The sequence below is a fragment of the Citrus sinensis genome, chromosome 7 (assembly GCF_022201045.2).
Source record: "Citrus sinensis cultivar Valencia sweet orange chromosome 7, DVS_A1.0, whole genome shotgun sequence".
Classification (NCBI taxonomy): Eukaryota; Viridiplantae; Streptophyta; class Magnoliopsida; order Sapindales; family Rutaceae; genus Citrus; species Citrus sinensis.
This window is the reverse complement of record NC_068562.1, coordinates 7,562,316-7,584,739: the sequence shown is the minus strand read 5'-3', so window position 1 is coordinate 7,584,739 and position 22,424 is coordinate 7,562,316. Positions and strand designations below refer to the sequence as shown.

Here is a 22,424-nt window from a genome sequence, read left to right as displayed (position 1 = left end):
AATTCAGGAAAAATGATTTAAAATAGCGAATGACATAAAGTTATTTGCTAGTTTCAATTATTGTTCCTAGAGGCATAAAATTAAAAGCATGCAACTCATTATTATTTGTTAATAGAACTAGATAATAGACTATGGCACAGGTATGGATTTGAGATGAATGGGTAAGTTTATGAACTTATTTACTATTTTTTTAAATTATAGGTACTATTTGATAATTTCGTTTAATTTAATATTAACGGCACGAGAAATACGTCCGTTCGTGGCGTGGGCCACGGTGTGGGCGCGTTCGCAGAAAGAGAAAACTAACAGCTGTAACAACAACAGTAAGGGACGCGCGTAGATGTAACAAACAATTAACGTATCCTTTATATTTTGGATTGGAGCCAAAATTTTGAGAAGCGAGAATCTTAAGATTGAGAGTGTAGAGTATGAGTGGGAGTATGTTATTTATTTATATTGAAATAGAAGTATGGAATGAAGATCATAATTTAATTTATGTATTTATTTTATCTTAGATTGGGAGTAAATAGTTTCAAATTATAATTTTATCTTTATTTAAAGAATTATAGTTTTTAATTACAAACTTAATAAAAATATATATTTAATGAATAAATATTTATTTTATTATATTTGTAAATTTATAATAATGATTAATATTCTTAATTATGTACATCATAATTTTTTATTAATTTTAATTTTAATTAAATAAATTAAAAATTATTGATAAGGGCAATATAAATGAAACAGTTTTACTATTAACATAGTACGAAATTAATATTTTCTTATAATAAACTATTTATTAGTATTAATTATTAATATTAAATAAATATATTACTATTATTTTTAAATAAATATAATAATATTATATTTTCAAATAAAGATGGTATATAGTAATCTTATTAATTCTCTATTAATATAATAATATTATTTTTAAGTAATTTAAACTTAGAATCAAACCAAATTATTATTTAGGTAAATATAATAATATTATTTAAATAAATATAATATTATTTAAATATTTATTAAATTTAATTATAGTAAATTTAATAAAAGGAGGGTAAAAAAGAAGGGTAAATATAAAATGAAAAATTATTTTATTTAATATAATTATATTAAATTTAAATATTATTATATAAAATAATAATATAATATTATTTAGCACAAAATTAATATTTTCTTAGAATAAACTATTTATTATTATTAATTATTAATATTAATAAATAAATATAATAATATTATATTTTCAAATGAAGATAGCATATAGTAATATTTATTAATTCTCTATTACTATAATAATATTATTTTTAAGTAATTTTAACTTAGAATCAATGCAAATTATTATTTAGTTAAATATAATAATATTATTAAAATAAATATAATATTATTTATTTTATTTTATTAAATTAAATAAGAAAAATGGTAGAAATGAGAGAGATGGGAGTGGATCCCCATGGGAGTCTCACTCCCACTCCTCATTCTAAAAATGAGTGGGATCCACAGAGTGTGATTTCCAATCATTCTCTAAATTGATGAAGTAAACACTGGAGTGGGAGAAATACACACTCCTCACTCCCACTCTGGCAAGTAAACGCAGCCTAAGATAATTGGGCGAAATGGGGAAACAGGGAAGGCTAATGGGGCCGCTTATGGTTGATGGTATATTAGAGGCCAGGGCCCAAGGCCCAAAGTTCTCAGAATGATTCGAAATAATTCTTCACGTAATCTTACGCACTTGACTTGATCAAAAGACGTTTGTTATTAAGTTTTCGGATGATTCGATTATGAAAAAGCAAATGTTTGTAAGATTGTATTAGCTTGGAATTGATGTCATCTGTGAATGTTTTCACTGCCTTCACTGCATAAAATTCTCTGAATTCAGAAAAAAAAAAAAGTGGATTAAGCGTACCTAATCTTGAGAGTATAAAGCGATGAAACCAGTACCAACTGCAAATTGCAAATCATACATAGTACAAGCATTCTTGACTAATAATATTACAAAGATTTGCCAGGGAGCATCGAATGCTAATCAATTCTCCTGCACCACCAACCGCTTAATATTTTGCGAAACATTGGGTGCACGATGCATGCTAGTCCAGATCCAGAAACTCCATTCTTTTCCGCATTGAACCTTTAAGATCTGATGCCTCCCTCTCTGCTTTCTGAGCCTGAAGAAGTTACAATGCCGGTAGTTAATAGTAAGTCCATGTCAAGACAATAAAGTTCAGAGTACATGCCATCTCTTTGTCTTTTCTGGATTATATTATGTAAAGTGCTTATAACTACTGCTCTTCTGCGAGCAAACACATTAAAAACAAAGATTAACGAATATGTATACAAGTATTTGTTGTGTATGACTCTTATAGTAGTGGGTTTTATTAGTAAGATCCCTAAGGATGGTAAAAGAGATTTGGGGTTCAAATCCATTCACACCAGAGTATTTAAAGGGTTTGGTTTTCATTAATGCAAACATCAGTGTGAATTCACAAAATCACACTGCATAGAGACACATCCCACTGCATAATCCTGTGGAGTCACCGTGTCACAAACTCATGTCTATGTCAAATGTCATACAATTGGCTGTTAAAAAATGCAATCAATCGAACTGTCATTTAAAATTATCAAAATATGTTAATTATGTGAAGCAAGAAGAATTGAATGGTTATTGACCGACCCATTATCTCATATCTCATGGTCAATAGACAACACCGCTTATGCAATGAAAGAAATAATAATGAAAAAAAAAGGGCACTTACTCTTTTAATTTCAGCAACTGAAACATGGGTCAGATGTGGAGGAAGCTCATCCCTCTCCAAGTCCTAAAAAGACACATTCAAATCTTAAGAGGTTACAAGGGAGTGCGTATCCAAGAAAATATTCATAGTGACTGGGCAAACCAACAAAAAGTCATACCAGCTCACCAATTAAAACAACATTCTCCCCACGAATTACATACAGGCCTAAAGGAATGTCACAATAAAGGTCACCAACAATAACTCTCTCACATGCACCCTCAAGGACAGCATTGGCTGAATAGAACAAAGATAAAAATGTCAAAAACTCTGAGGGAACATTAGTTTGTGAAATCCTAAAAAAATGAAATGTATTAGTGCAAGGAAAGAGAAAAACTGTACCAAATTGATCAAAGGAACAAAGTGTCCCCATAAGCTTTCGCCCATCGCGAAGCAGTACAAGCAATTTCTCTGCAGAATAACAAGTGTAAGAAAGAAAACAAAGTGCTCCAACCCACAATCGGAGAGTATGGCTAGATACAAGAGCTACACAACTAGCAATGACCAACAAAATAAACACAATACACAGTTTAACACATTTATGTACTGATAACTTTGGAAGGAATGGTGATTAAACTGTTTACACAGTAAAAAACTATTAACATCAATGCGCTATCACATATTACAGAATAAGCACAGAAATTTGAAACTGGGAAAAAGTACTGTACTTTGCTTCCTTTCCCTCCTAACTCGTACATCCATAAATTGAAAAGTTCAACACCAAATTATGGAATGTTTGTAAAGGATTATAGATCAAAACCCAGAATTTTCAAGCACAAGCAATCTATAAGCACACACAAACATATGTCCATATAAAGGTGATGGGAAGAACATAAACAACACGATTGAAACAAAGATACATGCTATACTATACATAAAAACCAATAATTCCATAACCCAATTGCATAACGGACATGTATAATCACTCGAAGTTGAGACCTTGAGAGCAATTCAAATTTATTTGAACACGCATAAGAGAATATGAGAGCTTACTGTCTAAATAACTGGCAAGAGAAGTAGAGAGGTAGACATCATCTGGCCCTGCCCAAGACATTGATTTCTTTTATGAGCTCTAACTTTATTTTCGGTATCTCAAAAACAACCGAAAATCTTCCAAAGCACCAAATCAAAAATTGCATTGGCTGCTCAAAATTCTCTCTTTTTTCCCACCACCACTACACTTACTCCTTTCTATAATCAATCAAAAAAACTTCCCAATTTTTTTTTTAAAGGCGGCCCCAATATAAGAACTCAAATGATAATTAGCACAGACCCGAAAAATTACCACTTTATATTAGAAAAAGATCGGAACCCCAATTATTTGACAACGTAAAAAATAATAACTTTAACTGGAAATCTTCGAATTTGCTACAACTTGATCGAACCCAAAACAAGAATTCCAAATTATAACAAACGTTGATAGCTAAATTCTCAAAGGAAGCCTACTTCGTCGAGAAATTTTCCAAATTGAAGGAACACAAAACCCTAGAATCTGATTCTTTTAAAACAAATAAATTAAATTTTTTGGCCTCTTCCGGATTGAAGGAGCAAAAAGCGAAAAAAAAAATATAAAACTTAGATCCAATCGGAACCGGAAGAGAGAGGAAACAAGGGAGGGATTGAAAATTGAGACGACTGGGTGATGCGAGGGCAAGCGAGAGACGGTGCGGGAAAATCATTTAGGGGTAAAGTGGGGATTTGGCGGGATTCTTTTTTAGCAAGTATTTTGAGCTTTATTAAGGAATTGGATTATGATGTGATCAAAAGAGGGTACAATTGTGGTATCGTGTCATAGTTGTATTAGTTGTTAGATCCACTCAAATGAGTAGGGTCCATTTGAATAAGTGAGAATCTAACGATTGGGTGTAACTGTGACACGGTACCACAGTTGCACTACAGTTTTATCCTCAAAAAAATTTATTATTAAGAGCAATAATTAAGATACATGTTAAATAATATTTTTTTTAATCAGTTAAATTAATATAAACAAGCTGGCTTAATAAATAATAAATCATGTCAGCAGCTCAATCAACCTATTTTGGGTGTCATTGCTTGCTTGCTAAGTGTTGGATATAAATTGTGCGTGTAGATTGATTATTGAACAAGATTAGATAGATTATTGAACATGATTATCATTATCTATCGATTTTTTTAATTTTTTTAACGTCAATCATCATTGATTTCAGCCCCTGATAATAATGCTTACGCATAGCATCACTAGCAAAACATCTTCACAATTTTGATTAAGTCCAATCAGCAAGTGTATAAACTTTTATTAACCTGAAACTATTCTTACAGGGACTGTAGCTTAGCAAAAAAGTATACAAATTAAACGACAGGATTTTTTTTCCCTTAAAAAGAGAGAGAGAGAGAGAGATTATCTCGAGACAATTAATGTCCAGCAATATAATAATTTGGCGACATTTCAGAACATGAGGTGCACTGTGTGTCATTCACAGATACAACCATGAAAAAAAAAAAAAAAAAAAAAAGCACCGTGGACAGAATAGAACTTCACTAGCAGATTAATTTACATCATAATCCCAGCAATGTACCTGCAAAGACAACAACATTATATTATTGTGTAAGTTACTGAAATTAATTAAATGACAAAAATATATCAGAAAGTATGATTAACAATTACCCTTTTTTTAAGTGAAATGATGTGGGAAGAGATAAAAGGGGCAGATTTTATATCTCCAGAACAATATCTGCAATCGTAGAATAATTTCATAAAATTAGTTATCAGATTAGTGAAACCAACCACATATGCTATTAAAATTTATTTAATGAAAATCGCTAAAACAGTGAACTTACATTCTGAATCTGTCTTCACCCACTTACATCCTTCTTTATTTTTCCCCTGTAATTTTTCCCTGTCATCTTCAGTTCCATTCTTATTATTAGACGCTTGCTTAGTGTCCTCTAAATATTTCTTCATTGATGGTGCTCTTGATGCATTCTGTGGGTTCATTTTCTTGTGCAGCATTATCCTCAGGAACTGCAAGATATGTGCATTAGTTATACATGTTTCACAAAAGTCGGATATTAATTGGTAAATTCTCTTGGGTTGATACAGAGGCTTCGGAGTTGGAATCCTGCTCATTTAGATAGAAAAATAAAAATTAAAAGTTTAGATGACTGTTTACTTACTCTTTCCATTCTCGATTCTTGAAGCGAATCTCTCAAACTTGGCTGAGGTGCAAATCCACTTCTACAAACAAACATTTTCTTGAGAAGAAAAGAAATGGATTTTTTCCCAATGGCTTTCTTGCTACTATCAGCTCGAATGTCTTTGCATCTACCAAGTATAACACTAATCGTTCGATCAATATCTTCATCTTTAATGTCTTGATTATCATGATCTTTATTATGATGATCATCTGATATTTCATTGCAAATTGCATTGCTGATTCTCCTGTCAACTTCCAAGCTTGAAGGGCAATTAAGGAATCTATCCAACGGAAGGCTTGCGACTTTTTTTTCTTTATCCAAATTCGGTTTCCTCCTCAGGAGTTTAGTCAATTCTTTCTCAAATTTCCCAATTTCTTCGGGAGTGAAATCCTGTAAATCTATCGATGAAGATGCTTCTTCCTGGTCATCTTGAATATTTTGGATCTCTGAATCATTGTTGCCTTTATTATTGTTTATTTCAGGATTGTTACCAAATGTTCCAATTGCTAGCAATCCACGAGGCCAGTCATTGAATTCTTCGCGTGGCTCTTGTTTCTTATTACGATCTAAAACACAAGTTGACACACAAAATATATGCACATATGAGTAATCAAAAAAGAAGTACATGCTTCACTTCATTATCATGAAACAAAATGAAAAGATCAAAAGAACCCACCATACCAAAGTACTGCATTTGGCAAATAAATAATTAAAATTGTTTTGACAGAAGAGATAAGAGAGAATGCTTACAGGAAGCTGGAGCTGCATTTGGTTTTTTGTTGCTCTCTTGTTTGCTACTGAGCTTATTTTGCATCCACCCAAAGAGCTGCCATATCAAACAAATTATTAATCAAAAACTCTCACAAATTAAAAGGATAGATATATAATGCATGCAAATTAACGATTGATCTCTCTCACTCACTAACACACAATCATAAACACTCACCTTCATTTTGAGATAGAGCGAAAGAATGAGATTCTTGGCTTCTTTTTTGGGTCTCAAATCGAAAGGAGCTTTTTGATGATAAATACCAAAGGGTGGTGGGAAAGTGCTTGGAAAAGCCAAGGTGATAAAAAGCAAGAGCTTAATATAGCCAATGAAAAGTGAAGCTTCGAAGTTATAAAACAAAGAAATGGATATCAGTCAGCATTGATGAATTTTATGGCCGTATTCTTAAGATTTTTCTCCAGAGAGAAAGCTGGTTCAAGTTCCCAAACACGGCCTTAAGCATAAACGCTAGCTAATTTCAGCACTACTTATATTCTTCTTTGTGTATGTACATTCATACATTCAACCTTTATTCTTCTTTGTGTATGTACATATATACATTCAACCTTTATTCTTCTCTTTTCTACAAGTAATACATCCATCCCAAATCCCACTAAACAAAAAGACATTCTTTTTATAATTTTATAATGTCCATAAAATAAACACATGGGGTGTGAGAATTCTCCGGGGTTGATTTTCTGGAACATACATTGGCCTCGTGACACTGTTAGATCTTTGAATCTAAATGCTGAATTCAAGACAAAATTAGCTAATAAAATCAATCTCTATACATATGCTATATCATATCGAATGGTTACAGAGGTGACACATATTGCTCCAAAGACAGCTTGGTCTCCACTTGTTATATAATATCTCCTTGTGCAACGTAGCTTTTTAATTTCCTGCTAATTCCTTAATACATCATAACTTGCTCGGTTGTTTTCACTATCTAGGTTCATATCTTGTACTATAGGATTTGCTTCAATTACGCATTAGGTAAGGCATGTATGGGTTGCTATTGGTGCTAACTAGATCAATTAGTAAAATCATTTAGATTTTAAAAAAAAAAAGGATGTTTGAAGCTCAAATCTTCGTTCATATGGGTGATCACGAGAAGGATTAATTTGATTACCATTAGGCTTAAAAGGAATAGTACGTGTTGCGTATTATTTGTTATTTGTGCAAAACTCTATTTGGAGCATATATTATATTACCCCTTTTTTTCTTTTTTTTTTAATGTTATTTTAAGAGACAGAGAAAGCATCAAGAACAATACAAACACAAAAGCCGCAAAAATAAGACTAGGCAGCATGGAGTGGCAAATTAAAGAAATGAATTAGTTGGATGGATGGGGTCATAATGTATGTATTGGAGTACAGGAGGAGAGATATGGAAGAAGAATATATCTTATTTTTCACCGACCTAATCAGCTTCATCACCTGCCCCCAAATTGTAGGCGGTAGGCCTGGCACCACTGTTCTTTTAAGATCCAAATTAAATTAAAGAGCAACTCTTTCCAAGCACATCTAACATGTGTAAGAAAAATCGGAACAATAAATCCCACAATTTTAGTGATTAATTATCAATAACGACTGCGAGTCAAGAAGTTAATGTGCCTAACTCATATTAAAATATTAGTTTATAAATTTATTTAGTCTAAGAAACTAGTCTCATGAGCTTATATCAGAATACCTTCCTAACAAAAACTATGTCAAAATTCTTGTATTTGGACAAATTTCCTTGGTTATTTTTTTATTTGATGGGGAAGATCTGGGATCTCATTCCAAGAGATTGCCAACTGTCTTTAATTCATAAGCACCAAGAAATAAAGTACTGGGAAGCTAAGAAAATATATATGTATCTTGGATATCAAAGAACTGACGACCAGAGAAATTAAATTAACTGTTGTTGGAATATACATATGGTCAAAACAAATCTCTCTTGGCTGCAGAAACACGAAATTCAGTAAGCTAGCTGCAAATCCCTCGTGCTGAGTATTTTGATGCTATCGTCTTCTTTCATCAAGTATATTAAACAGTTGCCACTTCGGCCTTGGTCCAAGTGGTGCGCTGCTGCCCTCACGCTTGTGAGGGCAGCGGTTCAATCCCCCACAAAAATATTGTGGGGGCTAAAACATTTATAACTTCTTCTTTCTTGCGAAATGTAAGTGAAGTGGGGGCATTCCTCGTTCGTCTGTAAGAATAATTTATCTGAGCATAGATTTCATAGAATTTAATGTAATCATATATAAGTCCTAGTTATGTATATTTGATTGTAAATATCAGTGTACTATTGTGATAACAGTTGTAAATATTTGTAAAATCTATGCAATTCAGTAATCTGGTATGTAACCAGTATTAAAAAAAAAAGTATATTCAACAGTTTTGCAGTGATTAAATTTGAGTTAAATTGTGATAATGATTAATTATGATAACGTGCATCGATACAATAAGATTTCAATTGAAGGTATAGAAGTGTACTGCAAAAGTAAATTGGAACATTGCAAGAAATGTATTGGTCCTCTAGTCCATCTTAGATCATGGCAGTTGGCAACGTGTCGAGACAAAAATAGATCCCATCATCTCTTGTCGGTCCAACACGTGTCCCAAAGGGGTCGGGTTGACTTCTCAGCTCTTCTATATATGATGCATAAATTAATCACCAAACCGATAATCACGAGATCGAAGTTGTTTAATATTCATCTTAATAATAAGCTCCAAAGGTTATATTTGTCTTGCTAATTTCTAGATCTCCCTCTCCTCTCTATTTCTTAAACAGGATCAGCTTCCTATATAATCAAAATTATCTTTATATATATATATATGAGAAGATTATGAATTACAAAAGATGAAGATTAAAAATGGGTTTGGGTTATTGGACCACATTGAACCAACGTGTGAGTGAGCTGCCAACACTCCATGCATGCATACTGTTGGAGGCTTCAATTATATGAGAATTTCGAACGCGTTATTTTATTATGTGGTTTCTAAAGTTTTACGTTGCTTAATTTGTGTGATTAAGCATGCATGCACGTCAATAACAGTACTATTAGTGAATAATGAACTAAAATGTTCTTTGATTCTTGTGTGTGTGTGTGTGTGTGTATAGAGTACGAAAATTAACCAACAATTTCCCTGTTCCCGGATGATCAAATGATAGACTTGTAAAGTCTACAATCTTAAATATTTGAATTTTATTTGAACAAAACACTAAAAATTAATTATCACACTAAAAATGGAATAATTATTGTTTCTTACTATCAAAGAAAATTGCATAATCTCAATCTAGTAATTTATTTTGACATAAAATTCAATAGTTGAATATTATCGTTAAGCCGAATCAACCCGAATTTCGTTTACATATATGAAAAGCAGAATCAAAATAATCATATGTTCTCAACTGAAACTTCCGATATACGAGTGATTATTTATCTTCAAAAATAAGGATCGAATCTCTCGTTATTAAAGCAAAAAAAGAAGAAAATTACCCGATTATATCTTACATATTAAATACCAAATAATTAGAAATATCTTCTATCGAACAACGTCACAAAGTTCGTCATAGCAATGTACATGATAAATTTTTTTAACAATTTATTTATTAAAAAAAAAATCTCGAGATGCATGTGAAGAGAAATGAAATGTAATAAAAAGGGGAGTCGAGAATACACAAATTCACACCCACCAAGATGAAAAGAAAAGAAAAAGGCATGTGGGTGATCGCATCTACTAGATGTCTAGGGTTTGTGAATGAAGCTTAATATTGCATGGCTTACTATATTTGGAACGCGTTTCACTCTGGCCAAGAGCCCAAGACCCTTAAACTAAGCATTTGCGTGACGTGGACGAAGGTGGGGGCTATCATGGTTTTTGGGCTAACTGTTACTCTTAGCTCGACTTTTATTGTATCTTCTTTAATTAGTTTGACTAGTAATTGATTATTAAAGGACGTTGTTTTGCATTAAAATTAAGCAAGTGTTTAGTACACTTCATGCAACAAATTAATTAATTACGTGTGTTAGTAATTAAGAGTTACTTGTACGTAATGTTGTTGTTGAATTTTTACCTTTTCGTTTTAGGTTCTATTTGAATTGAGATGTTTTAACTTTTAAGTTACAATCGTTGCAAAAAAAAAAAAATTATAATTATGAAATAAAAGTTAATATAATTTAGTAAATATAATTTTTAAATAATAATTTTAACAAAATTATTAAAAATATAATAGGTTTTTTATTATATAAATAAAAATCATATTAACATAACTTTCAATATACAACAAATATTATTTATCAAATACTTTAGTGCTATACTTTTTAAGTTACATTTATCTAACTTTAATTCTAAATAAGGCCTTAAGCTTTTGGGTAAAGTCATTTTTCTTTTATTCGATTTTTCCATGTGTACATGCAAGTATCTTTTCCTATAATTTTATGATTTCAATTTGGTAATTAATAATAATAACAATAATAATAATAATAATAATAATAATAATAATAATAATAATAATAATAATAATAATAATAATAATAATAATACTTATCTTTATTATCATCGTGGGCCCTCGTTAATCATCGACTCGAGATATTGTTAATGGAAGCTTTTTTTTTTTTTTTTTTTTTTCTGTTCCTTCATAATACTCTCTCCAAAAAGTATATTTAAGGACTCGAGTTGTATGAGCTGCCGAGTCCACGCTCCACACAGCAAGTGAAAGATTACTTGATCTACATTTTAAGTTTTGAGTTTGAATATAATGTTAGAGATTTAAACTTTTGTATAAATTCATTTGATATTAAAATTAACAAAACAAAATCTACACAATCAGTTTATAAACAAGTAATTTGCACGTGACAATTTATGACTTTAGTGTTAGGCCAATTAAAAAAAAATTTGTTGGTTTTCATTTAAGTAATCACACAAATCATTCAAGTTTTTAATAATTGAAAACAGCCTAAAATTATGTAAATTTTTAATTTGATTAGTTTATAGCTTCAACACTATTCATGAGTATTATAAGATCGATTCACTTATATAATCTTGCACTATACAATTGGTGATGTTGACAACTACTATTATTACAAAAAGGATGGCAATATTTCTACCCTTGAAATTATGTAAACCCACCTCTTTGAAAAAATAATTATAAAAAATTAAAATTATTGTTAATAATTTCAAATAAAAAATTTGAATAATCAATCAATTAAATCCTCATTAATTATCTAAACTTAGGGCACAAGAACATGTTTTGAATAATTTGGTTTACTTTATGTTATAAAGGTCAAATAGTCAAATTAAAATTATGTTAAAACAACATAAGGGATTAACAATGGCCAAGAGGGATTAGGATTCTTTCAGCATTTCCGAGCTTTTAAATATCTTATGCTATATGTCATGTAGTAATAGTACAATAATAGAATTTAACTTTTTTATATTTTAAATTTATTAATCACCAATCAACACGTAAATTTTGCTCAAAAAAAATTCAGATTAGGAGAAGATCTTGATCTGAACCAAGAGACCAATGTAAAGAAATTAAGAAATAGACCTAATTGATTAATTGTTTAAATTTTTTCTTTATTTTCAGTTTTTAAAAGATAATGTGAATTTTTAAATAGATTAGATTTACAAAATTGGTTGGCCACTCTTAAAAAATGGCCAGTATATTGTGTATAGATTCTTTAATTCCTCCGAAATTGTTGTAAGGTTCATGCTTTTGATTTGCACCACTAACCGTCTGTGAACTAATTGATAAAAATCCAAATTGTCACATGCCTCGACATATAATCAGGGCACCAAATTTCCGTAATCACCTTTTGACCCTTGTTAAACAGTCGTGCTCACCTGCATTGAGCTTAAACATATACAGACGACAGATCGTATTTATTATGAGTTTCGATGGAACTTGCAAGCCATTTTTATCAAAATGACGAGTCGTTTACAGCTAATGATACCAAACGTCATGACGCCCAACATTAATTCTTTGCCTCAACAATTTTCTTTGATTAAAAGATTTTGCTACCCAAAGCATAAATGGCAACATCTAGGAGAAATTTGATGCGTTTCTTCGGTCTGCCACTTTGATTTCAAAACCTTATAGAATTCAGCATCAAAATAAAATAATGCATTGAAGTTGAGTTTATAAATGTAGTATGAAAATGTGGAGCTATGACTATGAAGCTTGTAAAAAAGCTAGCGCAAACAATTATAATTTAACGATACATTTATCTATACCATATTACTTGCTATACAAAGTTGCCAAAAATGTATCATCCATTTGTTTCATCTCCCTTTTGGGTAATGCTTAGAGAAGTTCTAAACCCTTAAATAAGTTAATAAAAAGGAATGCTACATCCCCAAAATTGATATTCTAACAACTTGTAAAGCTTTGAATTGAAATCTAGGGACATGCATTGAAAGCTGTGTATAGATGCAAAAACACTACATTGTGTATGCAAAAAATAGCTACATACATGAGCAAATGCATGAATTTATGGAGTGTCAAATAACTATAATCCAGGTAAGTAAAACATAATCTTAACATTAAACAACTCTTTTCAGAATATCAATTTTGCTAACCTGACATAACCCAATCAAACGGTCATAAGCAGCTCACTAACTCCCATGAAGATCATGATCTAAACTCTCAGTACTGTATCTTGTAATAAACGCTGCAAGTTGCATATAGGCAATAGCAGCATCTGGGTCTTCCAAGATGAGAAAGCTGATGCTGTTGAATGTCATTCAAGACAGAATTGGTGGAAATAAAACCATTTGCTATATCTCTATTGACTTGTATTGACACATAAGGTAGCATCATATATGAGAAATATATCAGGCTCAAAGTAGAGCTTACAGGTAATTTCCTTTGACCAAGAATAGTGTGTGTGAACAACCAAAATTGATTTTTTGAAGACAGACAAATCAAAGATAATGGAGATATGTTAAATGCGTAAAACCGGTCAGGTGCTGTACGAGTGCTATAACTGAATCAATCTTGCAATTTTGTCCATTATAGAGTTGTGAGAGAAACTGTTGAAAGAAATTGTAGAAACCATATAGCTTCTCAAGTGCTTAACAACTACAGTTCATCGTGTCTTGTAACCTCATCTGTCCAAAGGCAACACAACAAAATATGTTAGTATGATAATTTCAACCTACTGACAGGCATTGCAATGGATTTTGTGGGGGGTGGGGGGGTGGGGGTGGAGGAGAAAAGAAAATAGTTTTGCTGACATATAACTTTGGAAGTAGCAGCCATGGTTTCTGTTTTGGTTCCCCACTTTATAACAAGTTCATGTTGAATTGAATCTCTAATTAAGAGGCTAAAAATTCCCTTTTAATCCAAAGACATTTCTGCAAAATAGGTTTCATGTCCTACCACCATTACAGCTGGAAAATTTTCAAAAATAAAAAAGCTCCAAGAAAATTACAATATTGTAGCTACTAATGTTTGTATCAAAACATTATGCATTGTGTTTCTTCTCTGCAAATAATTATGGTAAATCTCAGGACCTAATGTTGTTCCGCTACCATTTAGATCACTGATTAAACATAAATTGGAATTTTACAACTATTTCAGTCCAACCAGAATAGAACAATAACAGAAGCATCCTAGAAATCTTCAACTAAAAGAGAGTTTATTTGCTTATAATTCTTCCTATTCTTTTAAGAAGATATTCGTGAGAAAAGTTATGGTTAATGCACATGGGTTAAGGGTTAAATTCTGCAAGCATATATCTAGACCTCATCAATGATGGTGCCACCTTTATTTGTATAGCTAGGCTAAAGGTCACACAATAAAGGTACCACAATCATCGTTTCTTTTGTAAATTATTGGACTGAACAAATTTTGCATATATTTAATTTGCGATATCAACTGAAAAGAGAATAGGGTTTAACCTGAAGACATCTCTTGAAAGAAAAATGACATCTCTCTTTGGGCTGATTCAGGAGAGTCAGAACCATGAACACAATTCTTTTCTGAATCCAGGCCGCACATCGCCCTAATGCTGGAAGTATTCAAGGGAAAATGGAAAAGAAATCACCAGCAAAAAAAGAAAACTACAGTGACAAAGGTAAGTCAATCTCACAAACTGTTTATATAATAACCAAGTACAAATTTATCCAAATGGGAGCACATATAACCTGTGTGGATGAGAAATTTTAGCCTTTTTTGCATCAGTTGGTCCAATCAAAGCACGCCAATCAGTAATGGCATTTTCCTTCTCCAAAACCATAGCTAAAACTGGACCACTGATAAAACAAAGTCAAAAGAGAGAGAGAGAGACAGAGAGACAGAGAAGCACTAGATACATTGCATACAATGATGAACTGTGACAGCAAATATTTTATGGAAAAAGTAGCAACAAGTTCATTCAGAACATTAACTCATCAAGTCATTTGTTCTCACGCAAGGAAAACCAGGGTACACGTGTTCAGATTAATAGATGAAAAATATAAGTAATTTGGAATTTGCAAGAAAAATCCAAGGCCATTTTCAAAAAATCTCTTATCCAATATAATCCAAACTTGTACATATAGGAAACCATTAGGCATAATAACTACAACCGAGCCAAAGATACCTCGTCATGTACTTGATAAGACTAGAAAAAAAGCTCCTTGAAGAGTGCTCAGCGTAAAAGGTTTTCGCCCCATCCTCATCAAGTCGAACCACTCTTTCCCTCAAAATACTGAAACCAGACTCCAGAATCACCTTTTTGATTTCATCAGTGTAGTTACCAGACAATCCATCAGGCTTTATCATAGCCAATGTTTTCTCCTTTTCCACACTTCCATTGCTCAAAGACCTACATTGATCGAAACACTTGAGACCACTGATTACTAAACTACAAAAAACTGCTTCCTAGAATTGAATATCAAATCCCCAAATAGATAAAGAGTCTGGTTATCAAATCCAAATCTGTGTTCATGGTAAACATTGTGATCATACATTACATGCACCCATATAATTGAGTAATTTAGAAAAGTTAATCACTATTTATACAGTTCCAACTAGTAAAACTAATCGTGCCAATCAAATATGATCCATCAATTTCACTTCCAAACATCACAAATTACATCAAAATATAAACTGAAAGACAAAAGCACACTTAAGTCCCTAATCTCACGCATTATTCTCAGGTACCCAGACGATAAAACCACTAAAATGTCAAATTTTGAGCAGTTTCTCTCTTATTTTCCTGCATATTCTCACCAACCAACAAAACTTAAGAAATTACCTGCAGGGAGAAGAGATGCAGGCCAAAATGAAGAGCCCAACAACACGAAGAATCATTTCAAAAGTTCCCACTGTTGAAACCTTAATACAGAAGCAATGAAGAAATAAATAAATATGAAAACCAAATTTTGAGGAACTATCCCGTCAGCACTGACGAGAGAGTAGAGACTACTGATTAGGGGGTAATATGTATAATATTGAAAACCTATTTGGGCTTAAGTGTCAATTTCACAGGTCTATGGGCTAATCGTATTTATGTCAAACTTTAAATGGTGAGACAAGTGATTCGCGTCATGTCGTAGTGTTTTATTATGTGCGAACGACTTATGGATTTTGGTTTGGGAAAAAAAGACATACTTGTCGTTGTTAGAATATTTTGCTCAGAAATGACAAGTCGTCGTCGTCATCTTCATATTGGAATGTAGAACAACTTTTTCATCGAACAAAAAATACCTGTCCATAGCTCCAACATGAATGTATATCTCTACCAGTATGGACTGAGAGGAAAAGCCAAAATAACTGAGCAAGAAACAAGAAGGATATAAATCCTAATATATCCAAAAACTTGCCATGGTATAAAAATCACTTCATAAGTAGTAGTATCTTCTACAGGCCAAGCATCTAGGAAGAAATGTAAAGAATGAAAATTGCTGAAACCAGCATATCGGAAGTATCAATAAGCCAAAATAAACATGAGCAGATACAATATCGTAAGTTTCTTTCTCTGGACCAAATCTGTATCTTTCCTTGGGAGATTCATTTTCTGTGGTTTCCCGGATCAAACTAGAGGTTACCAAGTAACCGTGCATTGGGAACCGCCAAACGCACCAGCTAAGCCTTAGTCATAACATGTGCAATGAATGCACAAGGATGATGGAGCTCAGCCTCGAATACAATCGTGAAGTTGAAAGTACCGGAATCCCTAAGTTTGCTGATTGCATGCCGCAAGTCGTCTGTGTGACCTTATAGGAAAAACAATCAAGGAAAGTGAAGTCCATTAAATAACATTAATGAGATAACTGTAACTTCAACTACCAAACTAGGGATGTGACTGATAGTTGGACATACTCTTCTCAGGTACTAGTTCATATTGTTGTAAGACTATTACATAGATGAAAGCAGCTGCAAGAACGAAAATAATGAGACCAAATTATGAATGGGCTTCAGATGCTTCATGTTGCAGCGTCTCCATGCTTGGGCATTAAAGTTGGACACTTTACTCATGTCTGTGTGCGTAAAATTTTAATTGAAGAAGAAGGATTTAGAGGTAGTTGGTTTTGGCGCCAACTGAAAATGGTGACATGACGTCTGTACATTAATAAATTAGAGGACGTCTCGCACAACCTTTACTCTGGAGAAAAAAATTGTACGCTTGTCGTTTTATTCTCAACACTTGTAGACAATTTGTCGTTCTAGGACTTTATATATCAGATGACACGTTGTTTGTTGATACACGATTTGTCGGCACAAAGCAATGGATCCCGCAATGGCAGTTCTACCAACAACATTATTTATTTGAACACAACATATACATACAGGATTGTACAAACTTTAGTTAGCTCTTTGCTTAGATTACAAGCATTCACAAAGCTCAAAACAGCAATTGAAGCACTCAAAGCAAGCAAGGGCAGTGCAAATTTGTGCTAGCACAATTGAGCACTGGTTGTTCATAGATGAACAAGTCTGAATGAAGCACCTGCAGCAGATGCGATCGAGCAGCCTACCGCAGCAGATGGAAGCAGCATTTACCAACATTTCTGTGGCATCTGATGACTTTGTTTCCTCGGTTCCTGGAGGAACATTCTCAGCTGTTGCTTTTAAGTTCCCAAACCCTACACCTAGACTTCCAAGGAGAATGTTCTTTTGGCTTGTTGAGTCCACCCTCTTTAGCAGGTCAACTTTGTTCAATAACTGGTTTTGATGAATTTTAAAGAAAAAGGTGAATAAATAGTACCACCGTCAATTAAGAGTCATCACAAGTACTTAGGAGAAACGGAGAGATTTATCTTTGAATTCCAATTTTAATCTGAAGATTTTGCACAAACTCTTTACATTTAAAAGATAAGAGAAGAAAACAATCTCAACATATAGTATATATGAGGAAATATTGCATGAGCCAAAATGTGAATGAGCAGTCCTTCAAGGTCTGTCAATTACGATATGCAATATATCATAAATGAAAAAAAAGAAAAACCTAAGACATGAACTTGAGAGTAGGAATATAAGAGGGTGCATTATCAGCCAGTCACTGACATGAATCTAAACTGAAGCCAGTGATATCATGGCCATAATTAACAAAAAATGTAACTTGCAACATTTTCACAAAATCATAGCAGAAATCATGCATACCTCCTTTAAAAAGACTGGCTCAGATGTTTTACTGCCACTTGGAAATAAAATCATGCATGTGTACTCAGATGGAACCCCAGTTTGTATGCTCATTTTTGCAACCTACACAAAATCGTCAATGGTTTTAGAAGTTATAATAAAAATAGAATGTTACCTTTCAACACTAGCATTATTTAGCATTTAGAAGGCAGTAACGCAGTTAAAGCAGTCTAACTGGTTTGCCTATGTTCAGTTATCACGTTTAACTAGGGCTTAAATTGCATACCTTCTCTTCAAGCTCTTTACTTTCTGAGAACCATGCTTGAGCAGTGAGTATTTCTATTTGTCTCCTAGCAAGAAGCTGCCGAGGAGCATATTAATCAGAGAAAGAAAATGTACATCGTCTAAATTACAAGCAATAGCAAATTTTGGGACATTACTCTATCAAGCGGTATATCTTTGGCATTCTGTGCTTTCAATTCTATGATGAAATTGCTCGTATCTGCCATTGTGCCACTAACTTGAACAGAGTCGCCAAAGTTTCCACTGTATCTGCCTGATACAATCAATGGACATTCCAAACAGAAGTCTGGAATATGAGACGGAAATAGCTGCAAGGAACGTAGAGAGTACAACTTGTCAGAGATGGAAGCAGAGAGATCAAGCCAGACAAATCCAATGTATTGAGTGAATGACTACACAATAATTTGTCCTAAGGTACAGCTAATTCATTTTTGATGTAGATGAATGTGGAAAATCTTTTCTCTCAAGACTAGTATACCTCAAGTGAATTGAGATGTTTGCTAGTCTCCAAGGTCATATTTGTTAAAAACACAGATGAAGCAGCTGTGAAGAATCTTCGTATTCGATAGTCAACAGAACCTAGCCAAATTAAAGCAAACACAGGTGTTAAAATGTGAGAGAGTAGGTCAGCTGCTGTTAAATAGCAGATGTTATCAGAATTTGTTTACAAATGAAGCATCATCTTGGACCAGGAGGAAATGAGGGACGAGCCTACCCCCCACCCCTCCCCCAAAAAAAATAAAAGGGAACTTACCTGGATCATAGGCACTATCATAGTAACCCCTCCCAATCTGTGCTAGTATTTGCAAGAAGTAGTGATTGCAATATAAACCTGAGAATTATTTCCAATTTTCCACACAGTAAATGAATGGAACTAGTTTTAGTAGTTTCAGCAATTCAAGATTGCAGTACATAATCAGATTTAGACATGTTCAGATAGGTGTGTCTCTTGAACCACAATAGTTCTGACTTTGCTGATCAACATTAAAATGATAAAGGATTCTTAAAAAAACCAGAAAGAGAAATTTCAACACCAAAACCTTACCGACGCCAAAAGTGCATATGCGAGGAGAAATTGATCTTGTATTTGTGAGATAGCTCTTAATTTCATTGCAAATCCCTCTTTCATCTCCCACAGTGCCATCCGTAATGAGGAAAATGAGGGGAATTGATTCACTAGTGTCAGACAACAACTTTATTGCCTAAACAGATCAACAGGTGAAATCTTCAGCATTCCAGACGGAAAAAAAAAAAAGAAGTATTATATATTTCAGAAATAAGAGAAGTAAAATGGATAATGTCAATAGTGCAACAGTAACTACATTAGTGATTCTGTTCTGCTAAATCCACAAACCTGTTTAAGGGGAAGCAAAATGTTTGTTCCACCTCCAGCAACTAAACTACTGAGCCACTGAGTAGCATTTGTGATTGTTCCCTGAGAAGCCAGCTTCATTGATGATGAGAATAAGTGAGTCTCCCCATTGAAAGCAATAATGTTAAAGGAATCCTGTGGATTGAGCTTAGAAAGAGATGCAGATAGTGCATTTTTGGTCTGCTCAAGGAGAACCCCTTGCATGCTTCCACTTACATCGACTAGAAATACGACATCCTTCCTGAAAACCTATCAGATGCAACAAATTAATGAGTTAACTCTATCAAAAAATAATAATAATAATAATTGATAAATTTAAAATGCATTTATCAAAGACTAGTTTCTACATTCTTCATCAGAAACATCAAACTTAAAAAGGAACATTTTTAGAGATATTGCACCATGAACAAGAATCTACTCCTATAAGAAGTCATATGCAGGAATCAGAACAAACCTTCCTACTCTGGCTCTTTCCAGGGAAGAGATAGAGGCAGAATATTTGTCTTTGATCAAAATCATGCAAACTTGGAGATTGCAAAAGAACACCACCAAATAAATCAGTTGAAGCAACCTGTATGTAAACACAGAACTCAAACAGGATTACTTGATTGTCCCTCCATATCTGGACCAAAATTGATATCTTTACATTGATGATCATGGGTTACGATATAAATCTCCGTTGAAATGGAACAATTATTAGTCAAAGGACTTACAGTATAAGAAAATTTGAAGTCAGAATTGGACCATCTTTTCACCTCTGCTTCATATGAGAAACTTAATTTTCCTACCTCGCAACTTAACTCCTGGAAATTCACAATAATCTTATGAAACCCAATGCAGAATGAAGCTCATTTGAAATTATGAGTTAACAAAAATGACCATACCTTTAAAGGATGGCTAGAACATTTGCCAACAATTTGTTCACTAACACCGGAGTTAACATTCAAAATTATCTTTTCACTCTTAGGAATCTTCCTCCCTAGTGGAATAACATATGCTGGAAAGGTGAAAGGTACACTGAGGCAGAATTGACCCTCTTCATATGTCAATTTCTGAGACCAATTGACCTTAATTGATAGAGTGGAACCTCCATCAACCTGATCAAATCCGAACATTAGCATTAGTAACACCTTTTATTAATACAAAAACTAAAATGCTACTGCTATATGAGCAACTACCTGTGGGATTCTCAAAGTATATATTTGGCCTTTCAAATAGCGACCATCGCCTTTACTTTTGCCTACATTTTCTTTATATTCTGCATCATCTAATGAAATCAACTTGCTCTGATATGATCTCCCATCAATCTCAACCTCAACACCTAGAAGTGAACCCTGTTAGCCAAATCATTTTTCGTTTTTAACATTTCCCGAAAGTAAACTTAAAGAAATTAAATAGAAAAATTCATCAATCATAATTAATTAATTACCCGCTCTCCAAGAGGAACTGCAATCGTGCAATCACACTGCCGGCCAGCCATGATACAATGAACACGCCATGATCCATTGAAGGCCACAAAGGCGGTGTCTAAACAGCAATCAACTTCCATTTCAACTCCATGCATATGCAGGGGAATCAACGCTGGCGGCTGGCATTTGCCATGCACGTACGGCTGGTAACTCGGCACGTCAGGGTTGTCCACAATCTGCGGCTCACCCACCACCGCATACACCATCACCGCCTCCGGCAAGTAACTCTCCGGCTGCCTCGTCATCCCCGGAGGCATCACCGCTCGTCCTGAACCCGGTTCTTTTCCATAGTATATCCTCTTCGAAAGATTCAGTCCATAGTTTACACAGCTCTCGAACTCACTTGCCATCTTGACGGATAAAGCTTCCGGCTGCTGGAATAGCTTTCCGATGAAGTTAGATTAGCTGGGTCAGCGTTTCAAATGAAGTTCAACGTGGAAAGAAGAAGATGAACCACACTTAAACATGTAAATAAACACATAATACATGTATGTAATTCTCAATTAATAACTATATTGTGTCAAGCTTTTGTTGAGAAAAAAAAAAAACTCATAAAGAGAAGACAAAATGACTAAACAGACATAATTACGAATAATAAAATTAAAATATGTAAGGGACCGGGAGAGTCGTTGGCCGGTGACGACGTTAATAATTAACTTTCTCATACACATAAAAGAAATTGATTAATGAAAAATAAGTTTTATTTTTTATTTTTTTGAGTGTTAAATAATTGTAAAAGTTTCGTTATCTAACTAACAACCCGACTTGACAAGGATCTCGGTTAGCCATTAATAATTCTACAAATCTCGGCTGTGGTATAATACTACGAATTTATATTTTTGATAGACCCTAAACTATAATATAATAATTTAAAAAGAGTATGACATTATTCGCAATTACGATGTTTGAGCCATTAGCTTTGATTATTTCTTATTATGCAGAATTTTAAATGTTTGGATAAAATATTTTAATAGTCATATTATAAG

General features: G+C 33.2%; 4 protein-coding genes across 6 annotated transcripts; all 4 read right to left on the bottom strand.

Moving 5' to 3' along the window:
- Positions 1–1,874: 1,874 nt before the first annotated feature.
- On the bottom strand, positions 1,875–4,517 carry LOC102617712 (sm-like protein LSM1B). Its single transcript, XM_006465823.3, has 5 exons — positions 3,783–4,517; positions 3,132–3,200; positions 2,911–3,026; positions 2,754–2,816; positions 1,875–2,165 (listed from the first exon to the last, which is right to left on the bottom strand). Exons 1-5 carry the CDS (start codon positions 3,841–3,843, stop codon positions 2,088–2,090), a joined length of 387 nt encoding a protein of 128 aa, XP_006465886.1. The 5' UTR covers positions 3,844–4,517; the 3' UTR covers positions 1,875–2,087.
- A 545-nt stretch (positions 4,518–5,062) lies between these two features.
- LOC107177662 (hypothetical protein) lies at positions 5,063–7,166 on the bottom strand. The gene is made up of 6 exons (XM_025100847.2): positions 6,910–7,166; positions 6,714–6,789; positions 5,943–6,529; positions 5,607–5,790; positions 5,434–5,500; positions 5,063–5,344 (listed from the first exon to the last, which is right to left on the bottom strand). Exons 1-5 carry the CDS (start codon positions 6,913–6,915, stop codon positions 5,481–5,483), a joined length of 873 nt encoding a protein of 290 aa, XP_024956615.2. The 5' UTR covers positions 6,916–7,166; the 3' UTR covers positions 5,063–5,344; positions 5,434–5,480.
- A 6,314-nt stretch (positions 7,167–13,480) lies between these two features.
- Positions 13,481–16,189, bottom strand: LOC102618457 (probable nucleoside diphosphate kinase 5). 3 transcript variants are annotated; one of them, XR_008056606.1, is made up of 5 exons: positions 15,968–16,189; positions 15,311–15,535; positions 14,874–14,981; positions 14,628–14,789; positions 13,481–13,835 (listed from the first exon to the last, which is right to left on the bottom strand). XR_008056606.1 is itself a non-coding variant. In XM_006465826.4 (5 exons), the coding sequence occupies exons 1-5, from the start codon at positions 16,021–16,023 to the stop codon at positions 13,807–13,809; spliced, it is 528 nt and encodes a 175-aa protein (XP_006465889.1). In that variant the 5' UTR covers positions 16,024–16,167; the 3' UTR covers positions 13,481–13,806. The 3 variants fall into 3 exon arrangements, 2 of the variants coding, with proteins under 2 accessions (XP_006465889.1, XP_015387214.1); XM_006465826.4 differs by having other exon boundaries at positions 14,628–14,737; positions 15,968–16,167; XM_015531728.3 differs by lacking the exon at positions 13,481–13,835 and having other exon boundaries at positions 14,623–14,737; positions 15,968–16,182.
- Positions 16,190–17,459: 1,270 nt separating this feature from the next.
- LOC102618944 (uncharacterized) lies at positions 17,460–21,993 on the bottom strand. The gene is made up of 13 exons (XM_006465828.4): positions 21,399–21,993; positions 21,148–21,303; positions 20,854–21,066; positions 20,683–20,772; positions 20,424–20,540; positions 19,952–20,218; positions 19,643–19,799; positions 19,352–19,429; positions 19,076–19,176; positions 18,735–18,905; positions 18,581–18,655; positions 18,316–18,417; positions 17,460–17,877 (listed from the first exon to the last, which is right to left on the bottom strand). The coding sequence occupies exons 1-13, from the start codon at positions 21,786–21,788 to the stop codon at positions 17,539–17,541; spliced, it is 2,256 nt and encodes a 751-aa protein (XP_006465891.2). The 5' UTR covers positions 21,789–21,993; the 3' UTR covers positions 17,460–17,538.
- Between the last annotated feature and the right edge of the window lie 431 nt (positions 21,994–22,424).

Coding starts and splice junctions, on each gene's coding strand:
- LOC107177662 (XM_025100847.2), bottom strand. Junction 5,791..5,942: donor AAGAATCGAGAATGGAAAGA/GTAAGTAAACAG, acceptor CATATCTTGCAG/TTCCTGAGGATAATGCTGCA. Junction 5,501..5,606: donor GGTGAAGACAGATTCAGAAT/GTAAGTTCACTG, acceptor CTACGATTGCAG/ATATTGTTCTGGAGATATAA.
- LOC102617712 (XM_006465823.3), bottom strand. CDS start 3,843: ATGTCTTGGGCAGGGCCAGATGATGTCTACCTCTCTACTTCTCTTGCC. Junction 3,201..3,782: donor TCTTGCCAGTTATTTAGACA/GTAAGCTCTCAT, acceptor GTTATTCTGCAG/AGAAATTGCTTGTACTGCTT. Junction 2,166..2,753: donor CAGTTGCTGAAATTAAAAGA/GTAAGTGCCCTT, acceptor TAACTTCTTCAG/GCTCAGAAAGCAGAGAGGGA.
- LOC102618944 (XM_006465828.4), bottom strand. CDS start 21,788: ATGGCAAGTGAGTTCGAGAGCTGTGTAAACTATGGACTGAATCTTTCG. Junction 20,773..20,853: donor GTTCTAGCCATCCTTTAAAG/GTATGGTCATTT, acceptor GTGAATTTCCAG/GAGTTAAGTTGCGAGGTAGG. Junction 18,418..18,580: donor GTAAAGAGCTTGAAGAGAAG/GTATGCAATTTA, acceptor GATTTTGTGTAG/GTTGCAAAAATGAGCATACA.
- LOC102618457 (XM_006465826.4), bottom strand. CDS start 16,023: ATGATTCTTCGTGTTGTTGGGCTCTTCATTTTGGCCTGCATCTCTTCT. Junction 15,536..15,967: donor TGCATCTCTTCTCCCTGCAG/GTAATTTCTTAA, acceptor CGATCAATGTAG/GTCTTTGAGCAATGGAAGTG. Junction 14,982..15,310: donor CTTATCAAGTACATGACGAG/GTATCTTTGGCT, acceptor TTGTTTTATCAG/TGGTCCAGTTTTAGCTATGG.